The 15,224-nt window shown below is 42.8% G+C and overlaps 1 protein-coding gene across 1 annotated transcript in view; it reads right to left on the bottom strand.

Moving 5' to 3' along the window:
• The window catches only part of LOC111866922 (venom carboxylesterase-6), a 20,543-nt gene extending 10,127 nt beyond the window's left edge, over positions 1–10,416 (bottom strand). The window contains exons 1-2 of the mRNA XM_023856291.2: positions 9,971–10,416; positions 1,530–1,673 (exon numbers count right to left, since the gene is read on the bottom strand). Coding sequence (XP_023712059.1) covers positions 1,530–1,673; positions 9,971–10,165 — 339 coding nt within the window. The 5' untranslated portion in view covers positions 10,166–10,416. The remainder of the gene's footprint in view (positions 1–1,529; positions 1,674–9,970) is intronic.
• Between the last annotated feature and the right edge of the window lie 4,808 nt (positions 10,417–15,224).

The following is a 15,224-nucleotide window of genomic DNA, read 5'->3' as shown; positions in this document are numbered from 1 at the left end:
ATCATAATCCCCCGGGGGCAGGTACAATAGGCCAATCACTGGCCGCCGTGCCGAGTGGACCCAGTTGGACTCCACCCCCACAAACGCCGTTCCTTTTTTCCCCCTGTGTGAACCGAACAGTTTATCTGAGTATGCTCAAGACACACCGATATTATACAAATACAGGGGTGACTGGTGGGTTTGGAATTGTTTTTGTGATGTTCACGCCTGGCCCAAACAGATGTTTACTCTTTACAAAATCACATTTCTCAAAGATTTGAGGAAAAAATGTTCATCACTTTCTTAAGCCAAACAGAAACAACATATTTCAAGTGATATTCCTGATTTTAATCTTTACCAATGATTAATTACAAATGTTAAAGAACTTTCGACCCCGAAGATAGAGGCAGCACGTACCCCCGAAACGTCGGACTGTCCCAGAACCAAACGATATAATAATCCAAGAACACAATTAACAATAATTAGTATTTCCTCCGTTTCACAGGTCGTCCAGTGTCCCTTTTATCATCACACAATTCAGGAATCACTTGTGCATAACTCATTTAGATTAGAATTGACGAATTTTGTAACACAAGCAAGCAACTTACGACTTGAGTTGAATGTGAGTTTATTCTTCTGAACTGTTTGTCAACTTTTGTGTTGAGCTCAGGTCAAATTGTAGTTCATTCCCACCGCTGCCAGTATGCGGTGGTAATGTAACAGACGAAGAATCCGTACACAACACAGAACTATGTCAAATATTTTAATTAAAACTAATAGACATATAGTATATTTTATGCTAGTGGGGTCGGAACTAAGTCCCTTGTACTGCGGCCACTTCTGGCCTATTGTACCAGCCCCAGATGATAGGTGAGGGTGATTGTGGAGCAATTGGTGGAATAAAGATTGGCAGGGGAAACCGAAGTACTCGGAGAAAACCTGCCCCAGCCCCACTTTGTCAACCACATATCCCACTTGACAAGACCCGGGATCGAACCCGGGCCGCCGCGGTGGGAAGCGAGCGACTAACCGTTTGAGCTAGGGCGCGGCCCTAGGCATATAGTAACAAGAGAATGCAATGAGTTCTCCAGTATACGTACATTGGTATAGGTTTACGAGAAGGCAGGATCTTATTTATGTATGTATTATTTGTTTACAGTTTATTTAACAGCGATGTCAGTATCTCAAATGACACAATGCCGAAAAGGTAAAATAACGACTTGAAAAGGGAAATAAGTGTCAGAGTTACAGGGATTATACCGGCATCAGTCTGGAGGTACTGAGGAAAGACACGAAAACCATCAGGAAGGGTCTCTTGTTTACAATTATATTCGTCGGATCTTTAACGTCACTGTCTCAGCTTCATAGATGAAACAACATCGAATGAGATGGAAGAACAGGAGTAGTGAATAGGTAAGGATACGAAAGCAGACCATAGAGGCATACATAAATGTACAGCTCTATTCCGATATGCCCCTTGAAAGACTGGGTAAAACCAGGAAAATACTGTTCCAGGAGAACAAATATCCGATTCACTGCTCAACACCTACCTGCGGTGTAAAGACATTCAGATACAGGCAATCCTCTGACCCCGCCACCTCCACCTGCTTGGCGAAGATGCTCCTCTGGGTGCATATGGGGGCATATTGCGTCGCTTCTCGCACTCCGACCCATGACTCCGGGGGCTCTGGACTCTGAAACAAACAACCGGATGTCACACGGGCATAAAGAGATATCAGCACATCTTCTGGTGTATGCTTGTATCATAATGAACTCCCAGTTCTTGGCTCCGTCCTTCAGGGCAAGTGTATTCACTTACAATGCGATCCGAAACTTCCAAGGTGCCATCTTCAGAAACTGGTTATTAATCCGGACTAACTGGGAGCGAACCCTTATCCAAATTAATGAAAACCCGAATTATAAAAGTTCTTCTGAAAATATTTTGTGGGAAGTTATAAAATGGACTTCATGTGTCTTTTATGAAATATAACTTTATTTTTAAACTTAGATTGCATGTCACAAAATAAATGACTTAGTATTGAGAGCCGGTATAACGACTGGCTATGGGCTGGACGACAGAGGGGTCGGAGTTCGAGTCTCAGTGAGGGCAAGAATTTTCTCTTCTCTACGTTGTCCACACCGGCTCTGGGACCCACCCAGCCTCCTATCCAATGGGTACCGATGGCTCTTTCCCCGGGGTTAAAGCGGCAGGGGCGTGAAAGCGACCACTCACCTCCAGCTAGTGCCGAGGTCAAGAAAATGTGGGTTTAAACATCCACTCCCTATATGCCTTCATGGCGTGGTGCTTAATTAGTTAAGCACAGGGACGGCTTTACCTTACCTTATTACTTAGGATTATTGAGATTGTTGAAAAAATTAACTCATTTTGGTTTGTGTTCCTCTTTTGTACTGCTCTTTTACTACATCTTGCCTCATTTCCCTCAAAATTTTGTAATATTAGTTGTATTGTGGGTTAGAGCCCACTAATTTGACGATAGAGTCGAAATTCTGTTTCACTTCTGAAAATTTGAACTTTGTACATGTTTCTTCTTTCTTGTTATCTTCCTCATCCTCTTCACTTAAACAGTCCTCTTCAGCTTGTTCAGTTTCTTCTTCGGCGAGATTTTGGTACCCGAAGTCCTCCTCATCCTTAGTCAGCCAGACACGAACATCGCTCGGGTGAGCTCCACGCGCTCCATGAACATCATCTTCTAAGCCTCCCAGATCATACTCCTGTTCTTCATTGCTAATGAGTTCGCTCCATGCGGTTTTTGTTTTAATTTCACACCAGCTGCTGACCCAGTTGTTAATTACACTTTTTGTGTTGTATTCTTTCAGTTTCGTTAGTGTTTTTTTGCCCCCCGCTGTCTTCTTTGATATCATCATCAAAAATCCCTTCATTTTCATCTTTAAGCAACACATAGTATTCATCCAGCTGTTTGCGCCTGTACAAGCGATTGTAGGTAAGAATTACCCCACCCAGCCTCGGCTGGATAAGGGAGGAAGTGATAAGGGAGGAAGTGTTTGGCGGGAGAAAAACACATTTAATTTTTTCCCATTCTTGCTTTTCAGCGAATCAGTTGAGGGCTGATCATGAGCGTTGTCCAGTAGTAGCAAGGCTTTCGTGCTTTTAGGTTCATGTTTAATTTCATATATCCGGTGTGTCTCAACCTCAAGTATAAAATGGTCTTGAAACCAGTCAGCAAATAATTCTTGTGTTGCCTATGCATTATTATTGAACATATAAATGGCATTTATGATGTGCCTCAATGGCCGTGGTTTAGCTGACCTAGATGATGAGATTCGTCTGCATTGGCACACAAAAATGCTGTTAAACGTTCTGTGTTTAGCTTCCTACCACGAACTGAACTGCCCTTTTTGCTGGCTTGAGTATTCCCTGGAACAGCCTTCAAAAGTAAGCCCGTCTCCGCCATCTTTGAGCCGATTGTCTAGAAAATGTCGGAGCCTCGGCGTCTCACAACCCTATGGGCCTTCACGGCCTGTTACAGGGATAACTTTACCTTTTTATTACGGAATCTAAAACGCTAACCTGTGCTAGCTTTGAAATCGGTCTCTCCAAGTCTCTGAGTAAGCCTCTCTACGGTAGCCTGCAACTTCATTCCTTTTACGAGGACGCCGGCCAAACGTTATTGCTTGTAGGACTGGTAAATAGCCTCACCAGTTTTATTCTGCTTTTGTCCAGTTGTCCTTTTCCGCTGTTTATCTTGTTCATTACATGGATCATCCTGTCTTACCACAAATTCCAATTTTCGTTTATGGTTTATTTAATATCATATAAGGTTGACCTACTTACACCATACTGATTCATTAGACTTTGAATAGAAGCATCATGATCAAATTTATGTAAAACTTCCATGTTTCTCGAAGGGTTAGAGACTTATGTTTCCCTTTATCACTCATTTTAACAGACGGAAAATACACTATTAAAACATTGAAAGGAAAATATAAAGTAGGCATAATAAAAGACTAACACCAACTGTTCATGTAAACATAGAAACTTTTAGGTTAGCTCTCCGCGTATCTGTTCTCTCCCGGCCGATTTTGTAGATCTAGAATGCTTTGACTTTAAATCTCTGTTAAAACGGCCTTGATGTTTGACGTCAGGTCTACATGCATTAATCATCACGTGGCAGTTTGAGATTGCTGATCGCGGCAATGTGATCATGAAGGTCGTTTTCCGAATTATCGGGAATTCCAAATTGGTGAGGTTTCACTGCATAGCTGCGGGTCCACGTAGCTACTTCTGTGTTTCTGTAGTGTTAAGAGCACATTTTTTGTTAACCGGTTTATGGAGACGTTAATCGTCAGAGACAATGGAAAATACTGTATTTGTGTTCCATTGAAACGTACTGTTCGTACATTCGCCAGAAAGCTAGAAGAATGTCGTGAAATACGTCTGACAGGCTATGGTCCGACATTGACGGTATCTGTCTTCATATCTCTGTGTTCACCGCTGCACTGGATATTACAGTCTGAATGCCGTGACTAGTCACTCTGTACACTGAAATCATAATGATGCTGCATAATTTTATGATAACACAGTGCGCCGATGGAGGGTTACACGCGCTTGTTGCAGGTGGTGCTAACTCTGCCGGTAGTTGTTGGTATATTAATCAAATTATTGTGATTTTGAACATCATCCATCGTCCTGTTTTTAATTTTAAAGCACAAGGATTCGGAGATTGGATTCTGTCTGTTTTCAGGTAAAAATCTACTTAGGCCCAATCGATAGAGCTAGTCCCTGTGTCCGGATCTATGGAGATAGGTACTAGATCTATCGATTGGGCCCAGCTGAGTAGGTTTCACCTGAAGACGGAAACAGAATCTAGTCTCCGAAACGTTGTTCTTAAATAAATATATAAAAAGAGATGATGGATAATGTTTTAAAACACAATAATTTTACTATGATTCTTCTTGGTTTTATCCAGGCACATCCCATGGATAGCACCTCCAATTAGGCTACTACTACTTCCTTCAACATCCGTTCCAATTCATTACTCCCTGATCATCCAATCACTCAACGTTATCGTAATATGAGCTTTCGATCTGCTTCCAATTAAACCGCAAATAAATTAATAATGCGGAAGTGACTGCAGAGAGAAAGTTGGTAATGTGCAATATTATCGTCAGAGTTGGCACCGATACAGGGTTGCCAACAGTCAGTGTTCCATACCGGTTTAATCCTGACGTAACCTGCGTCTGTAGACACAGTCACTGACCGTACAATTACTTTTCACACCGTCTCCTTGGCAGCGAAGGTTATCCGCGAGTTGCAGCGGTTTCCTCCCACTCACACTGCATTCATTTCTTTCCGTAAGGGAATGCGCGGGAGAGATCACAAGTAAAGGCAAGTTCAGTTTATCTGAACAATCATGTCTGCAGCCAGACTGAGGGCGTTTGAGGACACGGTACCGAGGAGAATATTGAGAGGTTGAAAAAAAAATTACATTATGAGTTTCGTAATTTGTATCTTTCACCTGATATAATTAGAACGATCAGGTCAAGGTGGATGAGATGGGCAGGGAATTTAGCACCATGAGGGAGAAGAGGAATACATTCAGGCTTTTGGTAAGAAATTCAAAAGGAAAGTAGGAAGACCTAGACGTACGTGGGACAATAATATTAAAATGGATCTTAGAGAAATAGGATAAGATGACTCAATTGATTTGTCTCAGGATACAGTAAAGGGGTCTTTTGAATAAGGAAATATACCTCCAAGTAACATAAAATGTTGGGAAATTCTTGAGTAGCTGAGAAACTGGAGACTTCTCAAGGACTGAACTGCATGGAGTTTAGTTTTATTTTAGTTATATTCATAACACTGAAAATATTAAATGTCTATGAAAACATTATTTATTTTATCTTGCTTGGCAATGGAGACAGTTGGTTCTTTCGAAACGTAGACCAAGACGTGTTATGCCAGAAGAAATCAATCTTCATAGTAACAGCCGCGAAACATGAAGTCTCTCAATCCACTTATCATTCGACGCTGTGTTGCCTCAGGAATTGGTTTAGTATCATTAAATGAACAAGTAAATAAATACAGTAAGGTTTACATCAGACACTGCTGTCCGAATGGAAAGGAATTCAAGAACTCGCGCCTTTTTCGTTCCGTTGCTTTGCTGAATTCCACGGCGGAACCTGAGTATTTATAATCCACTGCAGAGGAAAACACAAGGCTTGTAACATAATAGAGGAACATAAAAACAACCTGTTCAAATTAACGTCACTTGAAATGCCGATTGCCCTTGAAATGAAGGCTATGATCAGACGTGCAGAAATGTAACTCATTACTTCCTGCCTTACTTATTGCAAGCAGTTCAATACCAGCCCCACACCACCACGGATCCAGTGCATATGTGAATGCACAAACCATCTCCATGCGTCAAGAAAATGTGAACAGCACTGAGGAAAAAGCAGTGTCGGTTGGGTGAGCCACTTCTGCACTTGACTCTGGTTTCGTAATGGTAGAATAGAATAAAAAGATAAAAGAGATAACGTAAGAGGGGGCCGTTCTGAAAGGCTAATGATAACTGATCTATCATCTACAAGATAAGTAATACGAGGAAGGTAGAGAGTAGGGCACCGTTCAGAAATATGTTGTGAGGATGTCTTGTGTTCTGTCATAAGGATCTGCTTGACTGTAGTCAATGAACAAAAACTGCGAGGATCCAAAAACGTAAAAGGTAAAAGTAAAGTTGTCCATGTGCTTAAAAATTAAGCACTACGCCATGAAGGCTTATGGGGAAGTGGACGTATAGATCCACTAACAGATATATTGGGACCCAAAACAGGAGACTAAGCGGGTCGTAGAACAAATCGCCTAATGAGGAACTTCGTTGTACATGCCTATCAAATAACTTCGCCTGGTGCTTAAGGAGGACAAACTTAAGTTGAAGAAGTCAGGAGAGGCTTGACATGTCAGACTAACAAAATTGTGTGCTGGAATTGTCAGAATATAGCTCGAGGAAAGCGAATACTTTGAAGACCAAGAATACGATGGAAGGACAATGAATATTAGACAACACATCGCTATGGCGAACGCCTTCGGAAGGAATTCAATAGCGGCATCACGTGATGACAAACTTACGTGATGGCAGGCTTATATGACAGAAGACTCATGTGATAAAAGGATTACGTGATAATAGGCTCACATGATAGGAGGATTACGTGATATCGGCGTCCATACTTTCACCTTTAATACTGCAGCTAACACGTTATGTGTATCTAAGTAGCCATATAATCTATGTATGTCTGAATATAACATAATCAGTGCTCGAAGCGAACGCTGGGACAGGACGGTAATATTGTAGTTTCAAGCAGACCACGACCGATTCCATATAAATCACCTACTAATCATGCAAAATCATAATTCCATCTCATTCGATGCTCGGATGTCGGCCAAGATTACAGCTAGTGACTGAGGTTTTACGTCATCCTCAGTCAAACCTGGAAGGTTCTGGGACAGTATCACCGTTCTTTAACGCTATTTAAAGAACTTCGTTCAAATTTTTACGAGCATCACAACATATGCATGGACTGCCTTCGCTCGCTCGGAAGTCGGGATCGTGGGTTCGAATCCCACACAAGGCACATGCTTATTCTGCGTTTCTGTTGTCCTGTGTTTAGGTAGAGGCCTTGCGACGAGCTGATAACCCGTCCAAGGAGTCCTACCGTCTGTAAACATGAAACTGAGAAATCAGCCCAGTGCTCCAAAGTGGGAGCAAGAGGAGAGGAAAAAGAGAAATACAACCTGCGACATTAAAAATGCTGTCAAACAGATCGAGAAATTAATAAAATATAAACGTAAGTGGACTGGATCAAATTGGTTCCAGCTTGTGTTGAACATCAGAATTTCGTGTTAACAGTGTTGCATCTTATATAACTAGTCTGCTAATTAGTTAGTTGATTAATCTGACAGTTCGACAGCAGATGCGTCTTTGACAGCTACGTAACGTGTTCAAATGTTGGCTACTCTGACAAGCGTTCTTCTCCTACTCTCATGCCTGTTCAAACACATTCTCATGAGGTCTCTTCAAAGCGACCAGTTCTGCATCGTTACAGTCGTCCCTCTAATCCCAATGAAATGTCGTAAAAATTTTTTTCATGTTATCTGAGTATCTACAATTGAGAAGTAACAGCGCTCACAAAGACAATGAATTTAGATTAAACGTCAAAACGTTAGCATCCATTTTCCTGGACGTGTTTAACAACCACGGAGCGTACAACAGGATTTAAGCATCGAGCATGACGGGTTCCAGAGAACGTGTGGAGCGAAAAGAAGATCCATGAAACAGAATTCACTAAAAAGCACATGACTCGGAGTTGTATTACGGGATGGAAGTGTCTACATCGAATTACAGTTATGAAAACAGAACTACGGATTGGTCAGATACAAGAAAGATCGAGTTAGCTGAAATTAAGTGGCTAGATTTATCCTTTTACACTTCAAGATTTTAAAAATACGGGACCATTTAATTATCAGCAATTTGACTGAGGAAATAGAAAAACAAACTATTGATGGATTGTAGGATTTAGGGTCCTTACAGCGGTGGTTATAAAGAATTATATCTTCTGGGATATAAGGTCGTACAGCCCTGCGGAAAATCAGCAGACGTTTCGGAGGAACATGTAGCCTCCATTTGCAGTTTTCAAGAAAACGTCACTCAAGAAGCCAGCGTGAAACAGGTAAATCAGCAGACGTTTCATAGGAACATGTAGCCTCCATTTTCATGTTTCAAGAATAATGCACTCAAGAAGCCAGCGTGAAGCAGGTAAATCAGCAGACGTTTCGGAGGAACATGTAGCCTCAATTTGCATGTTTCAAGAATAAAGCACTCAAGAACCCAGCGTGAAGCAGGTATAAATCAGATGAACTCATTTTAAGAATAGATGAAAACAGAATAATGCCGTCTTATGAATGTGGCGCCGTGTAGATATTGTGTTAACCGACGTTTCGGAGCAACGTATCGCCTCCGTCTTCAGTGCAAAAATTCTGCGAGCGTTGAACCAGCGTGAGCAGGTGGCTGCATCCCAGAAGACGGCACTCTTCATAGTCACCGCCGTGAAAACCTCAAATCTTACATATGAAAATAGCTCCCCAAATACACAATTAAATTACAAATTGGAAATGAACATATAAAAGAAGATTCAAGACGAGATGACAAGGCCAGAGGGCCTAGCTCTTGAAGGAGAAGATGGTTATTGGAATTGAACCATAACAGTTGTCAGTAAAGTGACTGGTTCGATTTCAGCCGGGGGCACTAGATATTTCTTCTCCAGCGTCGGGTGCAGAACAGTTCTGGCACCCACCCAACCTCCTGTGCACTGGGTATTTAAGTGCTGACTCTTCATTCTTGGAAGTAAAGACAATGGGAACCACAAAGCTGACCACAAAACTCCATATACTGCTGAGGTTAAGATTATGTGGACATTTTTCCTCCACACCATAATGCCTCTATAGGACTGTGCTTGAGCATGACAATTTCTTCACTTTCATTGGTATATTACCAGTTAGATACTAACTAGTCTCACCCGTTTTCCTTGTTTTTTCCTCACATCTTCTAAGAAAATGTTGGGTCATTAAATGAAAATAGGTTTCGACCTTCATTTCTGTATATCCACTTCAAGTCGTGATATATGCTAACCTCGTCATTTCTCAAACGGCTCCGTGAAACCTGTGCAATTATTGGTCCCAGTGGGGCCTCTCCAATCCACTTTCTGGTAAAATGCAATTTGCACAGTGTCGTCATTTCTGGGACAACGCCTTGAAACAGAGCAAGGCCGCTTCCTTCTATATCCATTCCAATTGTTCATCAGCCCACAATTCGACGCTATATAACCTGTGCACTTGAACAAGCGTCATGAAAAAACCCAATAATCAACCAGTCAAATAAATCTTGAAACAATAATGAACTACACCGTTAGAACGTGATAAGGCAGGGGGTTGGATTATTTGTATGCGACTCACCTTAAACCGCATCTCCCCCAGGGGAGGTTTCGCATAAGGCACCCCTTGGAAGCCGACGAATTGTCGACCTTTCCTAGAAGTGAGGTAGAGCCCCCGCAGTGCGCCCTGCACTACAGTCACCTGCGGCAGGTCGTCATAGGAACGGACTCCCCCGCTCAGAGCTGCCAACACCACGAAAACACATGCCATCTGCATGCTGATGGCCAAGGTGCGACTACCAGCTCCAGCCAGGTGTCTCTCTCTATTTATAAAATCGGCAGTGCTCCTGACATTGGTTGCGCAATCTCTGGAGCCTGCAACTTTCACTTGCAGCTGCCGTCCGCTTTTTGATCCTTCACAGTTGAGAGGTAAGGACGTCAAGTGACTTGCAGATTGCCAGCGTCGTAATTGGGGAGTTCCGATCTCCAGTCTTGGTCCGGAGACGGGTTTTCCTATCTGGTGTCTCATGGTTTTCTTCAGTCTCTTCACACGAATGCATAGCCATTAGCAACTCACATCTGTCTTAAAATATGTAGGATTTGAGGTTATCACAGTAATGTTTATGAACACTTCTATCTCCTGGGATATATTGCCATGTAGTCCGTTGAAAGTAAATCGATGTTTCGGAGGAACATGTCGCCGCAATCTTTATAGAGTCGAAGAATAAGTCAACCAATGCTACCTGCTTCACGCTGTTTTTTTTTTGGCTTATTCTTTCATGCACAAAATGCAGACATGTTCCTCCGAAACGTCGGTTGATTTTCAACAGACTACACTGCATAATATCCCAGAAGATAGAACTCTTCTGTTTTAAAGTAAGTTTTGGCAGCTTTACAATTCACAGTTCGTCACCACCCTTAACTTCGAAGCTGTGTTGCCTATAGCGATGAAAGAAGGCGTCAAGAGTGAATCTTCAACAGTCTGCCAAAACATTACCTGTGGGCTGTAGGTGCTAGGGCATGGATTTACACGAGTACGCAATCTACGCTGTTTTCACTTCACCTAGCCATTAATTTCTCCGTCCGTGCTGGCATATTATCCCAAGTACTTGTTGCTTTCTGGAAGCCGGGATAGATCAGTCGATATAACAACGAGCTACGGGCTGGACGACCGGGGTTCGATTCTCGGCAGGGGCAAGAGAGTTCTTTTTCTCGGGCCCACCCATGGCCTATCCATGGAATACCGGGGATCTTTCCCCGAGGGCAACGCGGCCCAGGCGTGAAGGCGACTGCCTAGGTAAACACAGACTGAGCTATACCTTCAGTCCCCCTACGTCTTCATGGCATAGTAGCGGCAACTTTACCTCAACTTTTACTTCCTGCCACGATTTTCCTTCTGAGTCAGAGTCCACCTTGTACCTCGGCCACTATTTGACCAATTGTACCGGTCCCGGATGATAGATGAAGCTAAATGTGGAGCAGTCAGTGGAATGAGAATTGACAGGGGAAATGGAAGTACTCGGAGAAAATTTGCTCCAGTGCCACTTTGTTCACCACCAATTCCATGTGGCCTGACCTGATCAAACGCGGGCCACAGCGGTGGGAACCCGGTGACTAACAGCCTGAGCTATGGGTTGGTCTTCTAGTAGCTCAGAGTCTAGAATGAGAATATATTGGACAGCTCCACTGGAAACTTACCCGTCTTGTGCTGAATTCTAATTCCAGCATCCGTACAGCAAGGTTCAAAATACACATTCCAGTAGAACAGACCTATATGTGTTTTTTTTAAAATATCCTTGTAATGTTTGAAATTCTCACGGTGGTATCGAAATTACATTCTTGGATGTGACGCCGTGTATTTTGTACCAAACTACACGGCGTAAGATCCCAAAGTTTCAAAACTTTGTTTCCTTTCTAGTTTTACATTACACTCAAATTCTTGATGTTCATTTGTTTCAAGTACAAATCAGGAGCCGGGATAGATCAGTGGGTACAATGACAAGGCTACAGGCTGGACGGCCGAGGTGTAGGTTTGATTTCCGGTATGGACGAGATATTTTAATCTCCCCCTCAAGGTCCAGGCCTGCTCCGGGGCCTACCCAGCCTTCTATAAAGTGAATACCAGGATCTCATGAACAGTATCAAGACCTGGGGTTAAAAAACAGATGCCACACCAGGGCGTTTAAACCAGTGCAGATTCCTAATCAACTGATCCAGTCTATTATATGGTCAATGATCAGAGATTTTCGGGCAAATCACAGGTTCACGCCAATCGTAATCGAAAGAGTGTCTAGTAATGCCTTCCTTAATTGAATTTCAAATATAAGAGAATCATCAGATGATTAGAAGCAATTCCATTACACGCTAGGCTGAAAATGTGGGTAGACACGCGTACATTCTTCTTAGTTCCAGAGCACTTTTCAGCGGAGTCATTTACAGTGCTTTAAGACACTGGAAATGTCGATCTCAGCAGCTGCACGGGTAAGAAGGAATTCCTGAACCTGCGCTGTAATAATTTCCTTTACAATAATCTTTTGTCCTTCCGCAGGCTCTTCTATTCCAGTGGTTCTCAACCTCTGTGAGACCGCGGCCCGGTAAATCCTTTATTTATAAGACAAGGGTCCGATGTAGTTAATGCCAGGGACCAGTACCAAGCCGGAGTGGAGTAGTGGAGAGTCGACACACAGCTTCATGTTCTAAGCCTTCCTCTGCCGCCGGTAGAGAGCGGAGGACTACGAAACGAACAGGTATCGTGGGGGATGCTTGCCGGCCCAACCGGTTCGTGGTAGCGTGGTCAGATAACAACAAAACCGATGCCGACCAGTAGGAGCCAAGATCTCTCAGTCTACTACGAACAAGTGCAGTGCTGCGTCATAATGTGTTCAAGTGATTTATCGCTGTTGCTTGTGAGTTGGTGCTACGTGGCGTGTAACTGAACTGCTGTACTTCGTAACGGACAGTACACAGAAAATTCTTACTGACTCTTAAAAGCGAACTTAAATGAAATTTTCAATCTTCCATATGGGTACCTGAGTTCAAGTGAATTTAGTGTGTGTCTGCTACCGGAACTATGCCGGAAGTGGCAGTGTTGATGGATGTAAAGTTAGTACACATTTAAAAGAATCTTTCAACGTGTAAGGAATGGCGCTGATACTCGTGTAGAAATACATGTTACCCGGGACTCATGCCTTCGATTTCCCACTAAACCGCCTATCTCGGAAAAAGACACATTTCTAGAAATTTGATATTCGGATATAGTAATTACGTATTTACATTATTTGCATCATTTACACAGTACGTTGAGGTTGTTTGGGGAATTGACCGCTGTTTACATCGATAATCAAAGGGAACCTGTAAATCCACTTTACATGTGACACGTCAAGTTAGTGACTGTAAAGGCAGACTGAATTTACCGTTGCTATATGAAAGGTTAAATTACGTCGCGTGTCGGCGAGAGGGAATCCTACAATCGTATGATGCGTGTTCCAGTGAGTTTGCACACGTTTCGTTTAAATGTGTTACTGGTGTTCGAGTTAATGAAATTACACGACCCAAGTGTTCGAGCAGCCAGTCATGTGCACAACAGTGTAACATGTACGATTTCAGGTTTATACACGGCGTTGACTCTGAAGGTTACTATCTCCTGGGATGTGACGTCGTGTAGTCTGGTATACAGTTTCACAAACGCTCCGGAAGAACGTGATATCCCAGATTACAGAGAGTTGCATCCCAGAAGACAATATTCTTCAACGTGATGTGTGTTCAGTTTAGTTTCTGCAGTGTCACGAATACACTACGCAGACTGAGGATGTGCTTTCAAGTGGTTGTAATAACTAAACATGAATATATTGCTTGAAAGCTGAAGCGAATATTACAACAGCGAGTCATGTGCGCTCAAGCGAAGAAACCAACAACAAGTGGCATGCTACAGTGGCGCTTCATGTGCCGTCGTCATGAGTTTTAAACATGTACGTATTATTTTAATAGTGCAGTGTGATGTACTGAGTTCCCCAACCACAAGCTAGCTTCTGCTTTGCTCTGTAATTCCTCTGGAACGTGTCTGGGGTTTACAACTTCAGAGCTTACGGTTCATGTGTAATTTGGGTTGTATGACAAGGCACAGTGGATAGACGTCTGGATGACCTCGAATTTTCCACAGTATTCTACCGTACCGTTATTGTTTACTGCTCATCCATTGAAAAGGTAAAGTTGTCCCTGTGCTTAACTAATTAAGCACTACGCCATGAAGGTGTATGGGGGAGTGGATGTATAGATCCACATTTTCTTGACCTCGGTACTAGCTGGAGGTGAGTGGTCAGCTTCACGCCCCTGCCGCTTTAACCCCGGGGAAACAGGCCCCAGTACCCATTGGATAGGAGGCTGGGTGGACCCCAGAGCTAGTCTGGATAACACGAGGGGGAGAAAATTCTGACCCTACCGGGACTCGAACCCCGATCCCTCGGTCGTCCAGCCCGTAGTCAGTCGCTATACCGACCACGCTATCCCGGCTCACGTTGCTCGTCCATTGTTAAAATGAATCTGGTTGGGGAAGATCAACTAATCACCAACAACAAAGTTGTCCCAGTTGTTAGTTAAGTAAGCACTATGCCATGAAGGTGTATGGGGTGTGGATGTATAGATCCATGTATTCTTGAGCTCGACATTAGTTGGAGGTGAATGGTTAGCTTCACGGCCTGGCCGCTTTGCCTTTGGGAAACAGCCTCCGGAATTTATTGGATAAGAGGCTGGGTGGGCCCCGGAAGCGGTCTGGACGACGTGAAGAGGAGAAAAATCTTACCTCTAGAGGGACTCGAATTCCGTCCCTTCGGCCGGCCAGCCCATAACCAGTCGCTATAGCGATTGCACTGTCCAGAATTTCGCAATATTAAGGATAAATGAAATAATAACATTGGAAAATTTTAATTTTTAAAGTAACACCATACAGCATTTCTAAGAATAGATTTTAACCAGTAAAACTACCGCAAGAGAGAAAAGGTTAAGACAGTCACACTGTTTGTGCATGGGGCGTAATATTTATTATGCAGTGAAGGTAATACTTAGTGCTCATGATAATTCCGCAATGCCATTATGATAATTCCGAATAAGACAAAATAAATCACCCGTGAATGTAATTTTTATTCATCCAACCCAAGAAATTTAGTAATTTCTCTTCATACTCTATGCTTCATAGTGATCGCTGTGTCTACTCAGAATGTTAAAAAGGGTGCATGTTGGTAAAAAATTCGTTACTGAATTCAGTCAAGGATGTAAATTATAACAGATCAAGGTACATAAACACATTTCCCGTACCATTTTAAAAATGCAAAAAAAAAAAA

Source organism: Cryptotermes secundus, unplaced genomic scaffold (assembly GCF_002891405.2).
Source record: "Cryptotermes secundus unplaced genomic scaffold, Csec_1.0 scaffold899, whole genome shotgun sequence".
Classification (NCBI taxonomy): Eukaryota; Metazoa; Arthropoda; class Insecta; order Blattodea; family Kalotermitidae; genus Cryptotermes; species Cryptotermes secundus.
Note: the sequence above shows the minus strand (reverse complement) of the source record. Positions and strands in the feature narration are given on the sequence as shown.